This window comes from Aristolochia californica, unplaced genomic scaffold, assembly GCF_029961685.1.
Source record: "Aristolochia californica isolate CCGP_79_NKW_82.1479 unplaced genomic scaffold, dmAriCali1.0.hap1 SCAF_5, whole genome shotgun sequence".
Taxonomy (NCBI): Eukaryota; Viridiplantae; Streptophyta; class Magnoliopsida; order Piperales; family Aristolochiaceae; genus Aristolochia; species Aristolochia californica.
Window position 1 is genome coordinate 9,025,831 of NW_027182214.1, and position 24,707 is coordinate 9,050,537.

The 24,707-nt window shown below is 36.1% G+C and overlaps 1 protein-coding gene and 1 pseudogene across 1 annotated transcript; one reads left to right on the top strand and one right to left on the bottom strand.

Moving 5' to 3' along the window:
• Window positions 1-7,317: 7,317 nt before the first annotated feature.
• LOC137965222 (pectinesterase inhibitor 10-like) lies at window positions 7,318-7,956 on the top strand. Its single transcript, XM_068811582.1, has one exon. The coding sequence runs from the start codon at window positions 7,318-7,320 to the stop codon at window positions 7,954-7,956; it is 639 nt and encodes a 212-aa protein (XP_068667683.1).
• Window positions 7,957-15,920: 7,964 nt separating this feature from the next.
• LOC137965223 (histone H1-like) lies at window positions 15,921-17,807 on the bottom strand (annotated as a pseudogene).
• Between the last annotated feature and the right edge of the window lie 6,900 nt (window positions 17,808-24,707).

Genomic DNA, 24,707 nt, shown 5'->3' on the forward strand with positions numbered 1-24,707 from the left:
TTTTAAACAATACAGCCATCCGATCACCCTCCAGGGCACTAGTGCCCAGCAGCCATGCAGCCTCCAAACACTTTCTGTGGGTCCTTCAAAGGGGGATAACTTAGCTTCATTGTTGGCCGAATTTGCGGATTTATTTCAGGAACCTACAGACCTTCTGCCTATACGAGCTTGTGATCACAGAATTCGTTTGAAGATGGGCACAGAACCAATGGTAGTGCGTCCCTACCGCTATCCCCATGTGCAAAAAGATGAGATAGAAAGGAAATGTCAACAAATGCTCCAACAGGGAATTATTCAGTTGAGTCATTCTCCTTTTTCGTCCCCAGTATTGCTGGTAAAAAAATAAGATAAATCTTGGCGCTTTTGTGTGGATTACCGTGAACTCAATGCTCACACAATCAATGATAAATTTCCAAAATTATTCGATGAGCTACACGGCTCTCAATTATTTACAAAGTTGGACTTGAAATCTGGCTACCATCAGATTCAGGTTTATTCGGAGGATGTCGAAAAAACTGCCTTCCGCACCCACCATGGTCACTACGAGTTCCTGGTGATGCCATTTGGGCTATCCAATGCCCCGTCCACCTTTCAAGAGCTGATGAACCAGGTATTTTGCCCTTTCTTACGGAAGCATGTCTTAGTTTTTTTTTACGATATACTGGTCTATATCAAAACTTGGGAAGCACATTTGCACCAATTGAGACAGGTTTTCACATTTCTTCAAGCACACCATTTATTTCTCAATCGAGCCAAATGTGACTTTGCCACTTCCGAAGTAGCTTATTTGGGGCATGTGATCTCTGCCTCTGGGGTGAAACCAGACTTCAGCAAAATACAGGCGGTTATGGATTGGCCCACACCTCACTCCGTTACAACTTTGAAAGGGTTCCTTGGTCTCGCAGGGTATTATAGAAAATTTATCAAAGAATACGGACACCTGGCAGCATCATTGCACAATTTACTGAAGAAGCATGCCTTTCAGTGGTCTCAGTTGGCAGACTCCTCGTTTAACAACTTAAAACAGGCATTAGCGTCAGCACCAGTTCTCCAATTGCCAAACTTTGTCGAAAATGTCATCATAGATTGTGATGCATCCGGGGGAGGGATAGGTGTCGTCTTGCAACAACAGGGACACCCCATTGTCTACTTCAGCCGCCATCTCGCTCCTCACCATCACAAGTTAGCCACTTACGAAAGGGAACTCATCGGTTTGGCCAAAGTCGTACAGCATTGGAGGCCGTATCTGTGGAGCAGACCTTTTGTGATCCGAACAGACCATTGTAGCCTCAAATACTTATTGGAGCAACGTCTTACTACATCCCCACAACAACATTGGCTCAGCAAATTAATGGGATTTGATTTTCAGGTGGAATACAAACCAGGTTATCTCAATCGGGCAGTAGACGCCTTGTCACACAAAGAACTGGGGAGCAACACCTGCACGCACTGAGCCACCTAGGTCCCCTTTGCTGGACACAATCCGTCAGGATACTAGCCATCATCCGGATCTCCTTGCATTACAAGCACAAATCGAAAACCATTCCAAGGACAATAACTGGACACTACAAGACGGTCTCATTCTATATAAAGGACGCATATATCTTCATCCTTCGTTGGTACTCCTTCCTGCCATTATTGCCTCCTTTCATGATAGTACACATGAGGGCCAGCAGAAGACATACTTCTGCCTCAGTCAGGAGTTTTATTGGAGGGGTATGAAGCGGGTCATTGCTGAGTATGTTGCAGCATGCCAGGTCTGTCAGAGGAATAAGTCTGAATCCTTACAACCCGCCGGCTTGCTCTAGCCACTTCAACTTCCTTCACGGGTATGGGCAGATCTCTCAATGGATTTTATCGATGGTCTTCCTCCTTCTGCAGGGAAATCTGTTATTCTTGTTGTGATCAACCGGTTCTCGAAATATGCCCACTTTATGGCCCTCAGCCATCCGTATACAACAACACAAGTCAAGCTCTTCATGGATAATATTGTCCGCCTCCATGGACTTCCGGAGACCATCACCAGTGATCGTGATGCTATCTTCACCAGTAAATTCTGGGGGGAACTATTTAAGCTCCACGGCTTCAAGTTAGCCTTTTCTTCAGCATACCACCCTCAGACAGACGGCCAGACAGAGGTGGTTAACCGCACATTGGAGATGTATTTGTGGTGCTTTGTAGGGGATACGCCACGACAGTGGGTTCGTTGGTTAGCATGGATAGAGTATTGTTATAATACCTCATACCACACCGCACTGGGTACTACCCCTTTTCGAGTCATTTATGGATGCGAACCTCCGCGCCTACTTTCTTATGAACCGGGTCTTCTCGAATAGCAGCATTGGACCAAGCATTAGCCGACAGAGATGCAATGCTTGCTCAGGTCTGCTTTCAGTTACAGCGTTCACAAGTCACAATGAAGCATACTTATGACAAAGGACATCGTCCCCTTTTCTTTTCACCCGGAGAATTTGTTTGGCTCAAACTTCAACCATACCGCCAACTCTCTTGCAGCCATCAAACGCCATAAGCTCTCTCCAAAATTTTATGGGCCATTCCAGGTCTTGCACCGTATTGGCACTGTGGTGTATTATTTGAAACTACCACCAGATGCCAAGCTACATGACGTCTTCCACGTCTCCCTTCTCAAGCCGTTCAAGGGAGACTCACAACTACTGCATACCCTTCTGCCTCCGCTCAAGGATGGCAGGTCCATGCCTACTCCTGCACAGATCCTTCAAGCAAGGCAAGTTAACATTGCTTGGGAAGTGCTCGTTCAGTGGACTGACGAGGAATTGGTGGAAGCCTCTTAGGAGACACTCGAGTCCTTCCAGACTCTATTCCCCAGTTTTGAGCTTGAGGACAAGTTCTTTCTTCAGGAGGGGGGGTGATGTTATGGACTCCATAGCATCAAGAGTGGCGAACCGGAGAAGAGAAGAGATGGAGTAAACTTGTATTTCAGAACCTTAGGGGTTTAATTGTAATTTGAAGTTCAAAAAGGGTTTAATTGTAATTATAGAACCTTTGATGTTTTCCCCTGATCTATTTAGGGCGTCAAGTGATGGAATGGAAGCAGGCATTAATCCATTAGTCTAAATGAGATCAAGTACTCTCTCTAAAGAGGCCTAAGGTTGGAGATCCTTCAAAGGCTCACGTCCCTTCATCATTGGGCATTCCAAGAACCCCAAATCCTTCCCTTCTTCGTCATTCAATCTGGAAGCTAGAGGAGATCGTGGGGTGACTCGATCCATGGCTAGAGAGCCTAACATCTCCTCTTGTGAGACTCCTGCAAGACTCCAACATATTAATTATAGCTATGTGAGACTTATTGTTGTGATAGTCATGTAACACTCTACCCTATTTGCTGTTCAACACTCTCCTTCAAGCAAGAGTTTATAACTTTAGCCTGCAATGAAAAGGATTCTTGGTATTCAATCTTCATTGGCTAATTTTTTTTTTAGATGTTAAATCTTCATCTTTTTTTATCCCCATTTCTTGAATATTTTGGTCACATAAAAATTACCATAACATGTGGAACAAAAAAGCTCTTTCTTGTACTTCTTCTTCTACTTCTCCGACTCAAGCTAGCGATAAAAAGGACATAGAGACTCAACTTGGATAAAACACAATGTGGGAGAAGAAAATCACTTCTAGCCATATGACAAAGCTTCATACACTAGTCAAAATGATTGTAGTCTGAAACACACTCCGCTCAATTTTAAAGGCGGAAATACTCCCCAACTTTAGGGCTTAACAAAAAGACTACTCATTTTAAGGGTAGCTCAAAAAAAAATCACCTCTCATGGATGAAGAATAAAAGACTTTACTCAAGGTGAATGTTGGGCGCACTCCTAGGCTTTTTGGGTAGTGGGTTTAGGCATGCTCTAAAGTGATAAAAACACAAGAAGATAAACTGAAGAAATACTAGAGAAAAAATAATTTTAACCAGAAGGAGGTGACTATGCAACACTCATAATTCCAAACGAATATAGAATATTACCCTTTTAAAAACCAACTAGGGGGGGAGTTAGTAATAAAACTTAATAAATTTGACCAAGATAATTTTTTTGGGGGTGACAACTATTTTTGGAGTTGACGATGTGGAAGATGCACAGCCAAGTAACAAAAATGCAAAACTTTAAAACAATATTGAAGCAAGAAATTTTTGCATACCTTGAATGAACACAACATTGAATGATTAAATCTTACCAAAACTCTATGATTAGAACCGAATTTTGGCTAAAACAAAACTAGAAATCGAGAAAAGGAAACTCAATTCACGTAGATAATAGGAAAAATGAGAGAGTTTTGGTAGAACTGATGTTTAGTACTTCTAATATCAATATCTCCCACAATGTAGAACTGAATCACAAACCGTTTTCTATTTAAGAAACTAGACTTAAATATCATTAATTTGATACTTAAATTGACATAAAAATATTCATTCTTGAATCTGTTACGGCCTCTTTGACGGTTGACAACTCTAATATGAATATCTCCATACATATGGATCATATTGACATGAAACTTCTCTTATGAAACTAGACTTCATTACATAAGTATCTATCTCCATGATCTGTTTTTATTTGATTAATTAATTTTTTATTTTGCCATTTTATAGTAGGATATTTACATCATGGTAGAAAATATCATCTTTTGCATGCAAATAATTCAAAAGAAGTTTAATTCCATTTTGATTACTAATTTGGATTTAGGTACACAAACATAGCTTTTATTATGCGATGTAGTGAAATTAATAAAACCATTTAGTTTCATTTAGTATCATTTGTATGGCTATGATTTAATACATTATTAAAGGGGTTATTAAATTGCAATTTAAGTATAAAACATTTCTTCCTATTTTTTTAAATTAATAAATTACATCTAAGGCACCAATATGTATAACCTTCATTAAATAGATTTTAGATCTATATCGATCTTCAATTATTTCATTAGATGATGAACACATGTTAGACCATATGTGACCCAAGGTGGGAGACCCTCCCTTCATGCTAGGGTCCCCTACTCCTTTTCTTTCTATCCAATCCTAGAAGGGTTAGGCAACTACATTGAGGGCTTTGTAATTAGAGAGGAATGAGTCCATTAATCACCGAAAAATAATTTTTATTAAATTAATATAAAGGATAAAAATATATTTTGCCATAATTTTTATGTAAAAGTAGGGACAATTTAAAAAATCAAAATGTAAAGTATTATATGTACATATATTTAAGTATTTAAAATTTATACTAAAGTATTTGTCTTGAAAAACAAAAAAAGTCAATCCTAATTACCTTTGAAAAATTACTGTGTAAGTTAATTTTTTTTATCATTTTGCATATATATTACTTAATGTATTGTTAATGATATTCTACTTATATTATTTTTGAATTTTAACTATGGGAAAATTCGAATTGGATATTATTATAATGAAAAAATACTTGAATTATTTAAATTATATAAATTAATAATTAAAAACCCTAAATAATAACAATAATTTTTTTATAAATTAATTTTTTTAAAATAATATAATTAAATATTTAGATAATAATTTTGGTTCTTGCCCATCTAATTAGATTTAACCCAGAGCCTGGATCCATTCTCTCGCTTGTATAAAGGGTGATTTAATTAACTTTGTAATAAACAATCTCTAATAGTAAATTCTTCCTCTTCCAAATTTATTTCTACATGTTTTAGCACCTCAATATACACCGTTGCGGGTCAAAAACTCTCAAGTTCACTTGATAATTTCCAAGTCAAAAGGTTACATGAATGGTGGGCAATTTCTGTATATTTTTTAACAGATTCAAACCATTTATCTATTTGATAGCTCGTCTACCGATGACTGTTTCTCAGTGACATGCAGACAGCGAGAGTGAGAGAGAGAGAGAGATCCCTACTAGTGAAGGGTTTTCACTAGCTAGTCCGGCTCAAACGGCAGCCGGTAAAGACTCATCAAGACCGTTGATGGCTGGACATTTGCCAAAAATGTCAGAAGAGAAAAAGAAAGGCAAACAGCAAATAAACCCTACAGAAAAGCAATATACAGACCCAGAGGAAATCAAGAAGATGATGAAAGAATATTTTGAATAATATTTAAAAGAACAAGGTTATGAGAAGAACGATTCAGATGCTTCCAGTAAAACTGGATCCACAGAAACTGGAACTCAGACTATTCAGTGTTATTCCCAAGATGAAGACAAAGAGTTTGATTTCAACTCAGAAGCCATCCATAATTTAACAACACTAGATGGCAAATAGATTATTAATTTAGAAAAGAGACTGGATAGAAAAGACTAAATAGACTATCTAGAAAAGAGACCGGATAGAAGAGAGAGAGAGAGAGAGAGAGAGAATAAGCTTAATAAAATATTGAAAATTTAATATAAGACTTAGTTTGGTCGAATTTATTGCAATTCCTCGAGAAACCGAAGCCTGTCTGCGTTCATTCCGTAAATCCACATGCGTTTGCTTAAGTTCTGAATCCTGAGACCGGAAGTAATCCCAGTTTTCCTTCAGTTTTTCCAAATTTGAATGTAATGCAACGCCGTTTCTCTTTGCTGCTTATTTCAACTGCAGCTCCCAAAGGGGAAGTTAGAACATTCATTGTTCTACCGGAAAGGTGGCTCAATCCTGAATAGGTTTTGCGACTTTATGCGATGATTGTTAAAAAGTTGGTTTCCTGGGATCAATGGGTTCGGTATGCAACTTAACCCGATTATACGATTCAATCCAAAAGTAACCCACCCACCCATTAATTATTCGAGTCAAGATTCAATTAGTTTTTTCATTTACGGAAATGAGTGGGCGAAGTCGGGTTTTGCTCATCTTAAACTATGTTAATATTTAAGGTTTTTAAACTATAAACATTTATTATTTAAAGTTCAAACCTCTCTTGCAGTATCCAGCAACGAACTTTAATGGCAGGCCATGCCCCTCCGTCAAACCACCTCCATTAATGGCATAAACCTTCTTGGACCACACAGCTGTTGGAGAAGAAACAGTGGCCACATCTCTCTGTTCATCTTCATCTCATACTTGGGCTCCCATGTGTCACGATGAAGTCCATTGAGATTCATGATAATTGAAGAATGTAACAAGCACTTGGTTTAGGTAGCTTCTGCGTTTCACTTTGTTTTATAGTTAATACCAGTTGGTTTAATTAACTAAACCTTGACTAGCAACATCGTTTTCTATGGCAAGAAAGAGAGTTTATTTAAAATGCAGATGCCTCTTCATTTAATTACCCATCTTCCCTGCAGAAAGACCCGGCAAAAGAAGCTCTTCCAAAACCTCAAACCCTCCGGCAGCCCAAAGATGCTCACAAACAGAGGTGATCCTCCTGCAAGCTCTCTCCAGATCGTGCAAGATGAGAAGTTCTATAGCAGGCTTCTCTCCAGGCAGACCTCCGCAGCTAACAACTCTTGTAGAGTCTATTACGGGGTTGCTCCTGGTGCTGTTCCTTTTTTGTGGGAATCTCAACCTGGAACACCCAAGAACCCAATTTCCTCTACTGCTCTCCCCCCTCTCACTCCTCCACCTTCCTACCTTTTCAAACCAAAGAAAAATCCCTCGAAGAGGCACTCCAAGTCCAACCTCTTCTTGACCATGCTCCCCAAGCTCAATTTCAGAAGATCCCAGTTCTCATCTTCCCCTCCGTCTTCCATCTCTTCATCATTATCATCATCCTGGTCAATCCCATCATCACCGGTCCCTTCTTCCTCTTCTAGATCTCTGAATTACCACGCCAGAAGCCGGTTCTCGAGCCCCAGTTCATCATTCTCCTCCCGTGGTGACGAAGAGGATCTCGATCAGTCGCCAACGTCTACTCTTTGTTTTGGCGTCGTCGGCCGCGAAAGCTCCACCCGCCTCCGTGGGTGTTACTCAATGGTGATTATGAAGAACGCGTTGTCGTCCATCATCCGAAGCCATGGATCTGCTCAAGGTACTTCTTAGTCAGTATCTTCTCCAAATTTTTCTTAAAAATTTGTCCACAAACTATGATCGTCTAGTAGTTCATGTTTGACTTGTAAAATGCTTTGAGCTGGTACTAACTCAACTGTATCTTCTCTGATCATTTTTTCTTCACCGTCTTCAACCAGCAACACTAGTTCCCAAGTGTTAAAATTTCAGTGAAATTTCTAAGCAGAAGCAGAGTTGGAGGTTAGGGACAAGATCTGCAAACGCTCACAGGTCTTAACAAATATTTCACTGTTACATTAAAAAGAAATATTAGTGCGAATATCATAGAAAAGTATATAAGAGTGAGATCTTATTTTGTATGTTAATGGCTATGGTGACCCACCAATCCATTACTTTACATGTTTGTCTGGTTTAGAGAGATTGGGTGGTTGGACTCAATGAAGCTAAATTAATGCCCAAGGAAAGATCAGTACAGCTTCCTATCTCTGCTATTTAATTTGAGTGAATGTCGACAGGAATCTTCAGTTGGGTTTTATGTAGACTTCCATGTGAGGCCGTATGGAAGATGGCTCATTAGTTGCATCGATTTCATTCAAATTTTTAATCCAAGTCTTATAATTATTTCAGATGCTATTTGAATGATCCAATCTATTCCCTCCAATTAATGTCTCGTCAAAGTTACAAAAAAAACCTAATTCGTATTTACTCCTATATGCCGTATCATTTATTCCTGTAATGGGCTGCATGAAATGATTTTGTCACGTCAAGAATGGCGCTCGGCTCTTCAGTTGATGGGTTTTATGGGCAAAAATCAATCCTTCGGGCAGTGGTTACCCAAAAAATAATTCAAAACAATAAAATAAAATAAAAACAACACCTTATGCCTCTTGAAAACCCATTTTCATGGTTAGAGTGTGGGTGGGAAAGTTGGAGAGGGACATAGCATGGGACGTAGAATAATGAGGAAACTACTTTTTGTGGTTCGTGGTGTGACAGAAGCTATGTTACATTGCTAAATTCATGCAAAGGTAGGAGGGCTTAGTTTAGGAGCTAGGAGATCTATTGGATGTGTTTTATGTAAGAAATATGGTGGTTTTCTACATAAGTTTTGATCTAGGAAGGTTAAGGTTGTAGTAGACAAAGAATTAGGGTTTCGGTCAGATGAATTGAGGGATGAGAGAGAGATGAGGGGTTGGAGTTTTGGCCTAGGTTGGGGTCTAATGAGGATCTTGGGTACGTGGGACTAGTGTTACTAGGGGGAGAATGGACCTTTGAGAGATTAGAGAGAACGAGACTCAATTAGGGTTTCAAATAGGAGAGAATTACTCAATAGACTTATGAGATATGGACAAAAGTGTTTTAGAAATGGAGAAGAGCTTAGATAGGCCAACAGAGGTTTTTAGATGTGGTTTAGGACATCTAAAGGAGTTGGGCAATGGTGTGCTATCATAGACAACCAAAAATAAAACCTATACTCCTAAAAATATATATAGCAGTGCAAGTAAGGAACGTTCCCATGAAGAGTGATTAACTTTAATTTTATGCTCTGTGAACAAGGACGAGGGGGGGGTTAATTTTATGCTCTGTGAACAAGGATGAGGGGGGGTTGGGGGGTTTAAGTATAATGAAAACACTTTTAAGAAAAACAACTAAGAAACAATTCAAATTAAAGGATCAAAATCAATCACAAGAACAAACCTTGGTCTAAGTTAACATCCACCATCGAAATTTCACAACTGATCATCGCTGCAAGCATATATGAATTCGCACTTGAGTATTCACCGTTGGAACTATCTTCATATCTCTCCTTAGTTGTAGTTAATTACAAAATAAGCGATCTAATTAACCCTAACTACTAAACAACCCGAGACAAGCATTAAAGGTTTAATCTAGTAGTAGCCTTAAGAATTAAAGTGATCGATGAAACTAAACAATACAAGCACAAGCAACTGCATTTAATTAGTCCAACATTCTTCTTAAGATCTAATAATTCCTGATGCAGCAATTCAAAATCTCAATTGCATCACAAGTTAGGGGGATCAACAATTACGGATTTGACATCTAACCCAGCAGTAGATTGCAATAAGTAATAAACTAGTAGGCCTCCTAGTGATTAAAAGAGACAATCATGAAAAAAATTATAGAAGAACATCTGATACTCAAAACATGAATTGAACAATGAAAACAAATCAGATCTCATAGTTTTATTGATTCTGATGGCTTCAGTTTCTTTTGACCAAGTCTAAAAGTTTAGCCACACTGGGCCTTGAAGAAAATTGAAGGAAAAACTAGATAAAAGAGGAGAAAAAACAAGAGAAGGAAAAAAGAGGGGACCCCCCCCCCCCCCCCCATGTCGTGACTTCAATCCCGATTTTGACCTAGATTTAGCCAGTATCTCTCAAAATGTAAAACATCAAAGTTTTAGAAACGTTTCTTGGTGTTCCATATCATCTTGAATCATCTCAAGAAGAGCTCGGATGGGAGAGTTATATCAAGATTACGAAGCAATATTGAAACTATCCAGAATCGCCCAATTAACTTTGTTTTGCACTTAAAGCCTCCATTTACATCCTAAATAAAAATATAAGAATAAAGAGTATATTTAGGCACAAAATAATTATAAAAACCTAACCATTAAAGGAGAAAAATATGACTTTTTGCATTCTCATCAAATTCCCCCAAACTTAGCTTTTGCTTGTCCTCCGGCAAAACTCAAATTCACTTTCCCAAAAACACCAAGGTTGAAACACCATCAACAAAGAACAACCAAGCTCTTCAAAACTCATAATATATCATGATCAAACAATCTTAAACAACTTACAATTACTTAGTAAGCATTTTCATTCAAAGATGGAGTAAACTAAAGGTAGCCAAGGTTCCTTTATGTTGGTTTTTAGGACTCTATGGATTAGCTCATGGAGAAAAAGAGAGAAGGCAAGTTGGAGAGAAAACAGGAGGAAAAAAGAGGTTATGGACTTGTATCCTAACCCTCCCCTGAAGCTTGAATGGACATAACTACTACTTGAGTAGCCCAAACATCATCTACGGTGTCTTCTAGAGTGGACCTTCTGGAAGGTAGCCAAGGTTCCTTTATGTTGGTTTTTAGGACTCTATGGATTAGCTCATGGAGAAAAAGAGAGAAGGCAAGTTGGGGAGAAAACAGGAAGAAAAAAGAGGTTATGGACTTGTATCCGAACCCTCCCCTGAAGCTTGAATTATTGATGAGTAAAACTACAATATTATAATTATACCCATAAAACTAAAACTTAAACTAGTTATATTAGTAACATCTGCATTGGGAGAAAGCTGGAGGAGAAGAGGTTACGAATTTGATTCCTAACCCTCCCCCTGATGCTCTATTTATAGATTTATGAAATTACTGTATTACAATAATACCCCTGAACGTAGGGTTTATGGTTTAGGGTTTTAACCCTGGAACTTTAAATTAATTACACCAATGCCATCTCTATGAGATGACTCTTTATTTACCATCCTGACATCTTGTATGTGGGCCTATGGGCCTTCTCCTTGATATGTGGGCCTTGAGCCCGTCTTCTATATCTCTTGGATGCATGGGTCTTCCTTAGTCTTATGGGCTTAGGCCCATCTTCTAATACACTTGAATATGTGAGCCTTCCTTGGTTGTGTGGGCTTGGGCCCTATCTTCCAACACTCCCCCTCAAGCTGGGGGTGAAAGAACAACATGAGCTCCTGATTTGCTACAAATGATGTATAAAATCTATGTATAAAATGACACATATTCCAATATGCCTTCATCTTCCAACAATCCCCCTCACGCTATTGCGTCCTTCCATGAGGCCCTGCTTGCATAATATAAGTGAGAGTAAAAATCACTCCTAGCCGATAAGACATTGCTCCATACTCCAATCCTAATGCTGGATGTAGGGCACACTCCGTCTTCTGTAGGTAGTGTATTTATCGGCATTGCTCTGAAGTGTCCACCACCGTGTCCTTCTATAGGACAACGACTCTCAAGTAGTAGGAGTAATAAAAGCCATTACAGGGGGGATAGTGGGTTTATTTTTAATGATGTCCCAATCCAGACACCGACTCTCATGTTATCCTAACCGTGATATTTTTTAGAGTTAAATTTATCATGGTGTCCCAATCCGGACACTGACTCTAATGGTATTCCAACCGTGGTATTTTTTAGAGTCAAATAAATTATAGTATGATAAAAAGTACTGATGCCACCTCTCCTTCAATAATAATGTCTAATCAAAAGAGACACAATAGCAGCAAATGTAATGGGTTTTGGCCCATATAACACGAACCAAAATAATCCTTGTAAAAATTGACCCATGAAATAATCCAATGCAAGTATCTATACCAAATAATATGATGACCAAGGAATAATCTGTCAATTCTTTAAAAATAATAATCCTGCCAAAGGAAAAATTTACTGAGTTGCGCCGAGTCAAATCGTAGACCAATATATCCGAGTCACGACAGAAATATGTATTAGTTTTGGTCCGAACACATATACTGAGGCAGAAAATAAGTGGCCTGAGTAAGGTTGACCGGGACCCGAATTGACCCGGACCGAGTTGGTTCGAGTTGACTCAGGGAAATAGGAGCGGGACAGCAGAACCGTCGCTGGGTGAACTCGGGCTGGTCCTGGTCCGTGTCCGGGTTGGGCTAGCGCTCAATTAAATCAGTTTCCTAGGTTAGGAAACATTAAATTTTGCAACAGTCTTCTTCCTCTTCTCGTCGCCGAACAGCGCGGCTGTTCAAATTTTTTTTTTTTATTGGGATTCTGGTCTCTTTCCCAATATCATCGGCAATAGTAACGAAAACGTTTCCTTCTTCCCCATGGCGCCGAACAGCAGAGTCGTCCACCAACAACCAAGCTCCAGAAACGGCAACTCACGGCTGGTGATTGCCGAGCAGATTGTTAAGATTACAGCAAATCAGATACCAGTAACGACTGCAAGGCAAACTTTATTGCCAGATTAATTTCACGGGATCAAATCCTCATATGCAGTAGAGATTATTTCCAGGTAAGAATCGCTGGTTGGTTGCCTTACCGTATAAGAATGCAGCTTCTGTAACAGAGTGAAGCATGATATTTTGATTCTTCCGGAGATAAGATTTGTTGGATTCGGTGAGCTGGTAAATTACGGAAGTACAAACCAGCCAGGCTTCAACAGAGGAGACAAACGACGAGTAAATGACATCAGTATTTTCCGAAGAAAGCCACCAGAGAAAATTCTGTGACTTCCCAAAAAAACAGCAGCAATAAAGGAAATTTTCTGACATCAGTAGAATCAGCAGGCTGGATCACTGGGTATCGAATACGATCAATACGGAAGGCTTTCGGGAAGACTTCCAGAAATAAAACACTCAACACAGCAAAGGAGCTTCTGTAAGTGCCAGAATGGCTTCTCAAGATATGCCAAACACCCCACATAAGCCGCAGGCAAAGACTCTCGGTGATGGTGGATCGACAGTCGGGGAGACTAAGATCCGGGCAAGCTTCTGTTACCTGCCCCTTCGTCGTTGTCCCTGTCTGAGAGGTCTCTGGCAGTGAAGAAAAAAACTGCCAGCAGGGGATTATTTCGTCAAGTTCCACTCCCGCAACAGAAATCCGTTTGCGGGATTCTTCTCGTATGGAAAGTAGACTACATAGAAAAGATTTAGAGAAAAGATTCGCCAGGAAAAGGCAAAAAAATGAAAATTGATTCCCAATCTCTGTTTTGCAGGGCCCTATTGTTTGTCTCACGGCGACTGAGTAAAACTGGCAGTAAAATAAAAAATAAAAAAAATAAAATTGTAACTATGAAAAACAAATCATAAAAAAAAAATATCATGGCCATGAGACTTGAAAATCAATGCTCTGAAACCATATTGATTTTCAAGACTCCATGAAGAGGTTATGGACATTCCTAATCATTCCTCGTATGCTCTACTTATATATTTATGAAACTACTGTATTTCAATAATACTCCTGAACTTAGGGTTTATGGTTTAGGATTTTAACCAAGGAACTTTAATTTAATTACATTAATATCATATCTATGATATGACTCTTTATTTACCATCCTGACATCTTGTATGTGAGCCTATAGGCCTTCACCTTGATCTGTGGGCCTTGAGCCCGTCTTCTATATCTCTTGGATGTATGGGTCTAATATACTTAGATATGTGAACCTTCCTTAGTCGTGTGGGTTTGGGCCTTATCTTCCAACAACATCTTTATGAGATGACTTGTTATTTACTATTATGCCACCTCTCTTGGATATGTGGGCATCCTTGGTTTGTGGGCTTGATCCCATCTTCCACCTCTCTTAGAAGTGCGGGTCTTCCTTTGTCTCGTGGTCTTGAGACCATCTTCTAATACACCTCTCTTGGACATGTAAGTCTTCCTTGGTTTTGTGGGCTTGAGCCCATCTTCTAACACCCCCCTCAAGCTGAGAATGAGAGAACATCATAAACGCCCAATTTGCTATAAATAGTGAATAGGCTCTTCTTGTATAAAAGGGCAATCCATGATATCAACCAACACTGCCCTTCAAATTGGTGATGTCTTTGTTCTTTACCAAGAGGCCTAACTGTCATAATATAAGCATGAGAGAAAAACCACTCTAAGTTGCATGACAAACTTCATACTCCAGTCAAATGGTCATAGTCTGAAATACTCTCCTCTCAATTTCAAACGCGAAAAAGTAGCCCAACTATGGGGCAAGTGTTTACTCACTTTCTAAGGGTAGTTAAAAAAATACCTCTTGGGTGAATAGTAAACTTGACTCATGTTGGATATTGGACACACTCATATTCTTTGTAGGTAGTGGGTCTATAGGCATTACTAAGAAGTGATTTCAACAAATAATAAGATGGTAATGGGGAATCGCAGGAAGATAATATATTGGGGCCACCATGTGTTTTCTTCTTTATCAGAATAACCAATGTTGATAACAGTCAGCAACCGAGAAATTTTTCTTCAATAATAATGTCTCAATCAAACAGACATAATAGTAGTAGTGGAAATGGGCTTAGGCCAATAACACATACCAAATAATGAAAGTCCTTAAGGAGGACATGAAATAATCCTTAGGGAGTCCATCTGAAAGTTGTGCACCAAAATAATATATTAATCGAGTAATAAGTTGTCAATTATTCAAGATAACACTCCAGTTGGAGACAAGGGACCGAGTCGAGTTAGGTATCAGACCAATATAGCTGAGTCGGGGGAGGAATCTGTTGAGAACTCGGGACCGGGACCAATATATCAGAGAGACAAGGAGCAAGTGAACTAAGTCTGAGTCGAGTCGAGTTGAGTTAGGTATCAGACCAATATAGCTGAGTCAGGGGAGGAATCTGTTGAGAACTCGGGACCGGGACCAATATATCAGAGAGGCAAGGAGCAAGTGAACTAAGTCTGAATTGCTCAAGAAGATTGTTGGATCGAGTCTCGACAGATTAAATACAAAATGTACTTCTTCTTCCTCCCCCTCGTCAAAACCTATAATGGACTCGGTGAAGTTTGGTGTGGCACAATTGCAGAGAGATGAGTGAAAACGATGGGATTAATTTAGAGTCGGTGGGATCAATCAATAGAGTCGTCGTCCTGGCGAAGCGGCAACCAAGCTGGTGCTCGGGAAATAACCAACGAACAGAAACTCGGTCTTCATCTTCCTCGTGATGCCAACTTTCGAACAGAGAGGGACATGCCCAACAGAGAGACAATATCCAAACAAGAGATCCTACAGAAGCGTTGAGGAAGCAAAAACCGCAAAGGAAACTTTCTGAAATAAATCAATCCAGCAGAGAGGCAATGATCTTTCCAACAAAAACAACAACAACGATCTGACAGATAATGATGACGGCTAATCTGGAAAATAAACTTCCAAAGATAGTAGAGAATCCTGGAGAAGTAGCAGAAATCTTCCCAGATTACCAGTTGTAAATTTGAGTTTAATAATTCGAGTTAGGCCCGGAAGATCAAAATAGGAAATAATAGCAGCCAGAGGAATTTCCTAACACAACAACTTCCTTGATTGAGTAGAGAATAGACAGGCTAGGGATGCTTTCTTTCCAGGAGAAGCCTTGGTGGAAGTGTTTGTTACTTTGGTTGGTCTAGGCTTAGCTGTAGTCTTTGGCTTCGACTAGGCAACAATTTTAGACTTAACAGTCTTTGGCTTTGTAGTTGACTTTGGTTTGGATGTAGGCTTCGGCTTCGTGGCTGCTGGTTTTTACTTTGCTGCAGCTGTCTTCGGTTTAGCAGCCTTCGCCTTTACCACGGTCTTAGGCTTCGCAACAGTTTTAGCCTTAGCGGATGCAGCAGGCTTTGACTTTGCAGTTGTTGGCTTCGTCTTGGCAACAGTATATGGCTTAGCTAGTGCAGCGGGCTTGGGAGCGGAAGAACGGCGTGGAGGGAGTTTGAAAGAGTTCTTAATCTTCGTTACCTTCCCAACTGCAACGACCTTCTTCAAAGCGAAAAGAAGAATCTTCTTGAAATTCGAAGGAAGGATCTCCTCAATGAACTTCGTGATAGCGTATTGACAAGATCTAGTGCGCTCTTTCAGTGAAGTGATCGCCTCAGTGATCATCTCAACATATGGAGGGAGGGATGGCAGAGACCCGGGCTTCTTTGCTGTTGGAGCCTTCTTAGCTTTGGGCTCCTCGGTAGATTTTGCCTTCCTCAGCCATTAGACGAAAATAAACAAGGGCACGAGGCACAAAGATAAAGAAAAAAAAAAGTTTGGAATTCTAAAAAACTATACTACGAGTCCCCAAAATCAATGGTCTGATACTATGTTGATTTTCAGGACTCCATGGATTAGCTAATGGAGAAAAGGAGAGAAAACATGTTGGGGAGAAAACAGAAGGAAGAAAGAGGTTATGGACTTGTGTCCTAACCCTCTCCAGGAAGCTCTATTTATAGATGAGTAAAACTAAAATAATATAATTATGCCCTAAAATTAACTAATTACATCAGTGTCATCTTTATGAGATAACTCTTTATTTACCATCATGTTACATCTCTTGGATGTTAAGTTGTGGAACCTAATTAACGCCCTACACTGAGTTGGTCACAGATTGACTTGTGCGGTTAGGTCGCCATGGGGGTTTGGAAAGGGGGCAGGAAGCCCCTCTCCTAGGGGTGCTCGGTCTATATTAAATTAATTGTTATTTCATTAAAGGCAATTTGGAAATTTCACTCTTATATCGTGGATGCCCTAATTTTTCTTTATAATTGAGGGGCGTTGCTATTAGGGTTTTATCATCTTAATTCGAGGAGCATCTCGAGTTGCAGCCCGAGAAGTTAGAGAAGAACACCTCTAAGTATGCAATTTCTCTTGTAAAGTATTTCAACTTCATAGTGGATTACTACAATGGCGAAAGACGGGACGTAGTCTCACCTTGAGGCGAACCTGTATAAATCTTATTGTATTTTTTTTCGTGTTTGTTTTTCCTTTCTTTCACGTTTATTATTATTGCTCACGTTAGTTTGGAATTAAGGAGTCTAATTCCTAACATTGGACATGTGGGCCTCTTTGGTTTGTGGGCTTGAGCCCATCCTCCACCTCTCTTGGACATGTGGACCTTCCTTGGTCTTGTGGGTTTAAGCCCATATTCTAACACACCTCTCTTGGACGTGTGGGCCTTCTTTGGTCTTGTGGCCTTGAGCCCATCTAATAAAACACCTCTCTTTGACTTGTGGGCCTTCCTTGGTTGTGTGGCCTTGAGGCCATTTCCAACACCTTCCTAAGATTTAGTATGTGAGTCACTATCTCCATGGTGACTCGTTATGGCATGGTGAGATCCCGTATCCTCACCTCATAGGAGCTCCCGATTGTCTATCCAAAGAAAGTGAAGAAAACAACTTGAATGTTATGTGGGAAGTCCTCATGGAGATCCATCGGCTAGTTTTCTTTATGTATCTCACCACGCTCATGACAATGGAGCCAAGGACATCATTTGGAGTGTGGGTCTCAATGGAGATGAGCGTTTTCTTCACATAGGAAGAAATTTTGAGACTTTGAGGCCCAAGCTCCTCAATTTCTAAGTTAGTGTAAAACACCTTCACTAGAAGTGGATACAATAGCTTCTCTCTCTTTAGTAAGCCTTTCTAAGGCTGAAAGAGCTTTGCAAAGCCTTCGATTTCCCTTTCTCAAAATGTTGGAAGATGGGGCCAAGCCAACACGACCAAGGAAGACTCACATATTTAAGAATTATGGAAGATAAGCCCAAACCGACACGACAAAGGAAAGCCCACATATTTAAGAATGTTAGATGATGGGCCCAAACCCATAAGATATGGGACCCACAAAAGATGGGTCCACACAACCAAGGAAGGCCCACCTATCTAAGAATGTTGGAAGATGAGCCCAAACCCATTAAATATGGACCTACAGAAGAGTTTCAGTTTCAAGGTGTTTTAGTCGTGATAGTCTTCTATTTATATTTGGTTATTTAATTATGCTAAGACTTTATCTTTTAGTGTTAGAGTTTGGGTGTAATTGGGACTAAGGTAGTTTAATTGTAATTGGGTTCTACTACTTTCCTCTATTATAAATAGAGATTCATGTACTTTGCTTATAATCAAGTCAATGAATTGTTTCTTTTTTCCATAAATTCAATATGGTATCAGAGCAGATTCTGTTAGTTGACTCAATCAACCCACAGAGGTAATGCGATCATTTTCTAATATATTATCTCTTATAGTTTAGGTTCGTATTTTTTTCTTTTTAGTTCCTAAACCCGTTGTTTTCTTTGCATTTTCACCTCTATACAAAGTTTTTCATATTACATATTATATATTCACGAAGAGATATTCGAGTTTATTTTCCAAACAAAAAGGTTTTTTTTTGCAATCAAAGTTATCTACACAAAGAAATCAATATTTGAAGCAACAAAAGTCAAATTGCAAAAGAGGCTCGAGCAGCAGTAGAAAGTTTAAACTTTGAACTATTTTATGATATCAAGAATAAGATTTTAAATGAAAAATTATACATCAAAAGAAATATTTGTAAGTCTATTTTCTTAAACAAATGAGTAATTTAATTAGATCCAAATAGTAGATTTAGAGGCCAAAATGAGAAGAACAAGAGTGACATAACGAGTGAGCGTACCGGTGAAAGTGAGCCATAGGGCAGTGATTTCATTTAGGGATTTTTACTATATTACCCAGTTTTATACAAACATTAACACAAATGACCAATTTCCAAATTTAATATAAATAAACATAACTTTGACCGGTCAACACATGCGTACCGTCCAAGAGGACACAACATTGTTGACCTCTTATGTGGCACCACACAGCAATAGCAACAATTAACAACGTGTCACCTAACAAGTCATCAAAGCGCAATGTCATTGGACTTGTTTATGACATCTCATCAACTCGCCGCATCAACACTCCACACTAGCATACATTTTATTCTCCTATTTTCCTTTCATTATTCATTTAAGTTCTTTTGTAATTTAAAAAGTTATTTTCTGATTTTAAAAATCTTACATATTTCATTACCTTTTATTTAGTATAATAAAAATACAAAACCAGTTTATTAATAATTTTAATTTTTAAAATATAATTAATTGCTTACATTATTGAATTAAGATATTATTTAATTTAACACAAAATTAGGTAAAAAATAATTTTAAAAAATCTTATTTTTTTTACATATTTTTTACTTTCTTTTTATAATGACCGAAAAAAATTGTATTAATTAATAAAAAAATCAAATTCTTACCTATTTAACACTTCTCATTATCGATTTAAGATATTTTTAGAATAAAAAATAATTTGAAATAAATAGTAAAAGTTTTTAAAATCTTATTTATTGGTATGTGTTTCACTACCTTTTATAAAATAAAAAAATATTATTAAATATTATTTTAGTTTTAAGTAATATATTTTAAATTAAATATTATTCTAATTTTTTATTTGTTTATTATAATAGAAGGTAATAAAACACATACCGAAAAATAAGATTTTTAAAAACTAATTTTTTTCTTTCAAATATTTAAAAAATTTTAAAATATCTTAAATCAATAATCAAATGTATTAAATGGATTAGAAGATGATTTTTTAATATGTTAATATAAAATTTTATATTTTATTAATCCAAATAGAAGGCAACAATAATATAAGTACCGACAAATAAGATTTTTAAAAAATATTTTTTAAAAAATTTGAAAACATCATAAATCAAAAATCAAAGGTGTTAATTAGATTTGAAAATGCTTTTTTTACTAATTAATATACAAGATTTATATTTTTTCTCACTAAATAAAAGGTGATGAAACGTGTTCCAAAAAATAGGATTTTTAAAAAATTTAAAAAATGTATAAAATATTATTTATTAAAAATATCTTAAATTGACAACAAAAGGTGTTAACTAGGTGTGTATATGATTTTGTAGTTAATTAATTTAAATTTTTTATATTTTATTATTATAAAATAGAAGGCAATAAATTTGTTTAAAAAAAATCTTCAATCTATAATGTAAGGTATTAATTACAATCATTTTAAAAAAATATTAATTAACTAAATTTTTATTTTTTATTATATTAAATAGAAGGTAATGAAATGTGTAAGATTTTTAAAACCAGAAATCAATGTTTTTAAAAAAATTATAAAATAACTTAAATTAATAATAAAAGGAAAATAGAAAAAAAAAAGGTATACTGACAAAGTGGTGATGTGTCATTATAATGCCTTGTTATGATGACATGGCATCCTACAAGGATGATGGTATGGGGATTTGATGATGTGTCCGGTAATGTGATGCTCAAATCCATTGGATTTTGATTTGGCAGGATGATGTGCTCCATGTAAGTGATCAAAATTGACATGTCATTTTTGGACGGTATACATGTGCAATTGATGGGTCAAAGAAGTGTTTTTTAAATTATGTTTGAAAATTACTTATTTGTGTTAATATTTATAAAGACAAGGTTATTATAATAAAATTCCATTTCATATTTACTCATTTTTACTTTCACTCTCCGGTGAAGCCTCTCCTTAAGCGGGGAAGGGACAAAGAACAGAATTATAAAATTATATGGGAAGGGGAGCCACGTTACAGGCATCTTACCAATTTCCACGCTATTTGAGGAAAAGAGATTCCTACCGCCCTCGTCCCCCAAATATTTCACGGATTTGGAGTCCTAATTTGGTAACTGCAAAGTATGGAAATGGATTTCCCAGGAAATATCACCGTAAATTCTAAGGAGGGAAATATAACCATCGGTTGACGTGTCTGAAGTAAGATCCAGACCTTCCAAACCTGCTTGTCGAGCAAGCAAGCAACCAACTTTCCTCTCATAAATAAGCGCAGGAGAGCGCTTCCCGCCGTTCCGCAACTGAAATCACTCTCCCCTCACTGAACTCCTCTGTTGCTGCTCTTCCCCAAGAGACTTCTTTCGCACTTTTCCTCCACACCTTCTGCGATCCTCTCTTCTCCTTCACCAAATTCAGCATCTTCCCCCGCTCTGTTCGCCACTTGCTGCAATGGCCTACGAAGCTCTCTCCCCGCCGAGGAAGACAACTGGAAATCCTTGTCCAAAGAGAGGCCAAATCAAATCCAAGATTTTCGGGATGTTCGTCAAGTCAGTGGTAACATTAACGTCATCGGCAGCGGGAGGAAAGAGAAAGCGAAGAGGTGGCTCCCGTGGCTCGGCTTCTACGACTCCCACTTTGAGCGCCTTCACCTCCGAAGAAAATTCTGACGCATAAGAGAACCCCATTTTTTCGTATTGGGGTGGGTTCTTCAAAGGTGAATTTCACGATCGCCCAGTGCCTCTGCTGCTGATTTTTTTGTTCCTTATCCTTTTCGACTTTCATATATTATAATTAGGTTTTGTGTATAATTGATTCTTTCATTTCTTGAGAATTATCCTAGATGAACTTTAAATGTTAGATACCATTCGGTTTTGTGTTGAACCTATTCAATTTGAGAATTCTCAAGAGCAGATCGACAGTAACTTGTGTGTTTCTTCGTTTATCATTGGAAGTTAAGATCCAGTTTCTGGTGTTTGAGTTCTGAAAAATGGGAATTCGAATTTAGTTTGAAAAGAGAAAAATTGAGAATTCTTAGTGTTTTAGCTGCTTTGATGACTGCTACAGATTTTCTTTCAGTTCGTACAGCCACAACATGAGCAGCTTATTGTCGAACACTGAGCTAATTTTTCAAGACGACACTGCAAATCCCGAGCTTAATTTCAATTCGTAGAATGTGTTTGTTTCTCAAATAATACTCGAAACTCCATTTCGATTAATGCAATTTTTCAAGCAAACCGGACACATCGATCCTCCTAAAATTCGAAGAAGCAGAATGAAACTTGAAATTCAAGAATAGCTGAAAGCCGCCACAGCTGGTAAAATTCGTATTGTGCTGCTGTAGTGTTTTTCAGGTTCGAACTTAAAAAAAAGTCAGACATTAAACAATAGGATTTCTTGTGGCAGCGCAAACTGAAAACTATTTGGTTTACATGATAATCGTAATGCTTCTCATTATTTAATGAGAATCTGAGGTTCTGTATTCTTATATATATTAAGTTAATTAATTATTTTAAATTATTTATTAATTTATGACATGTTAAAATCTATCTTTGTTTATTAATAAAATATTTAAGTACAACAATCTTATAAGAGTTAATAGATTAATTTTATATAATAAAATATATTTTTATATAAATTAATGATGGTTAATATTATATTTAATTACTAGTTTAAGAGTAAAAATTTAGAATTTTTATATTAATAATTTAATTAAAATTTTAGATATTATAAAATTACAATTTTGAGATTTTTATTCTTATATATTTAATTAATGAAATAACTACTTACATTTTTTTTATTTATTAATTTATAACAAGTTAAAATCTATCTTTTAATTTATTAATGAAAAAATTAAAGTAAAAGTTTTGTATTAGTGTACGCAACGGAAACTTTAGTGAAAAGTAATTTTTTTGTTAGTGTATAACAAAACACATAGAGGAAAGTACATAAGAAATTTATTAATAAAATATTATAATAAATTTAACTATTATAAGATAGTATTTTTAATTTTTCATTAATAAATTAAGATATATTTTAACTTGTCTGAATTAATAAAAAAAATTATTATTATATAAATTAAATATATAAAATTAAATTCTTAAAGAAAATTGACTTTTATATTATCCAAGAAGCTTAATCAAATTGTTACTTTTTTAATACCTAAATTCTCACTCATAAAATATTAATTAAATATAATATTAATAATAATAATTATACGAAAATAAAAGAGGGTATTTATTATAAAATTTAATTTTAAAGATTAATATTTTATAAGATTGTTTTATTTAACTAAAAAAATATATTTTAACTTTTTTTAAAAATAATTTAAGATTATTTGTTTAATTAAATATATAAAAAATGATCAACCAAATCATTACTTTTATAACATCCAATTGTTGATCAAACTATTACTTTTCATTATCAAAATTCTCACTCTTAAAATAGTCATAAAATATAATATTAATATATAAGGGTATTTTATTATATAAGATTATTTTAATAGAATTAAATTTGATGGTAGATAGTTTTAATTGACTAAACTAATATACAATTTAACTAGTTTTAAATTAATATGTATTTTAAAAAATATTTTAAACTTTAAAAAAATTCATTAATATTTTAAACATTTTCAAAATTAGTAAATATTTAAAAAAATTATTTAAATACATAAAAATTAACAAATATTTACTTTTATAAGATCCAAATGCTTAATCAAATTGTTAATTTTGTAATATCTAATTTCTCACACTTAAATTTGAAATCAAATATAATATTAAAATCATTAATTTATGTAAATAAACAAGAGGTTATTTTATTATTTAAAATTACCTTGATAGATTTAATTTTTATAAGATAATTTTAAAATCATTATTTTATATAAATAAAAAGAGGTTATTTTATTATTTTAAATTACCTTGATAGATTTAATTTTTATAAGATAATTTTAGTTAGCTATTCTTTTAATAAACTAAGATAAATTTCAATTTATTTAAATTAATAAATACTTTTTAAAAAAAATATTAAGATTCTTTTATTTAATCATGTGTATAAAATAAAAATACTTAAACGAATGAGTAATTTAATTAGATCCAAATAGTAGATTAAGAGGCCAAAATGAGAAGAACAAGAGTGACATAGCGAGTGAGCATACCGGTGAAAGTGAGCCAGAGGGGAGTGATTTCATTTAGGGATTTTTACTATATTACCCAGTTTTATACAAACATTAACACAAATGACCAATTTCTAATAATATAAATAAATATAACTTTGACCGGTCAACAACACATGCGTAACATCCAAGAGGACACCATATTGTTGACCTCATATGTGGCACCACACGGCAATAGAAACAATTAACAATGTGTCACCTAAAAAGTCATCAAAGCGCAATGTCATTAGACTTGCTTATGACTCCACACTAGCATACATTTTATTCTCCCATTTTCCTTTCATTATTCATTTAAGTTCTTTTGTAATTTAAAAAATTATTTTCTGGTTTTAAAAATCTTACATATTTCATTACCTTTTATTTAGTATAATAAAAATATAAAACCAGTTTATTAATAATTTTAATTTTTAAAATATAATTAATTGCTTACATTATTGAATTAAGATATTATTTAATTTAACACAAAATTAGGTAAAAAATAATTTTAAAAAATCTTAATTTTTTTACATATTTTTTACCTTCTTTTTATAATGACCGAAAAAAAATTTGTATTAATTAATAAAAAAATCAAATTCTTACCTATTT

Bases quoted from the DNA above. Each gene is read 5' to 3' on its own strand.
- LOC137965222 (XM_068811582.1), top strand. From the start codon at position 7,318: ATGCTCACAAACAGAGGTGATCCTCCTGCAAGCTCTCTCCAGATCGTG.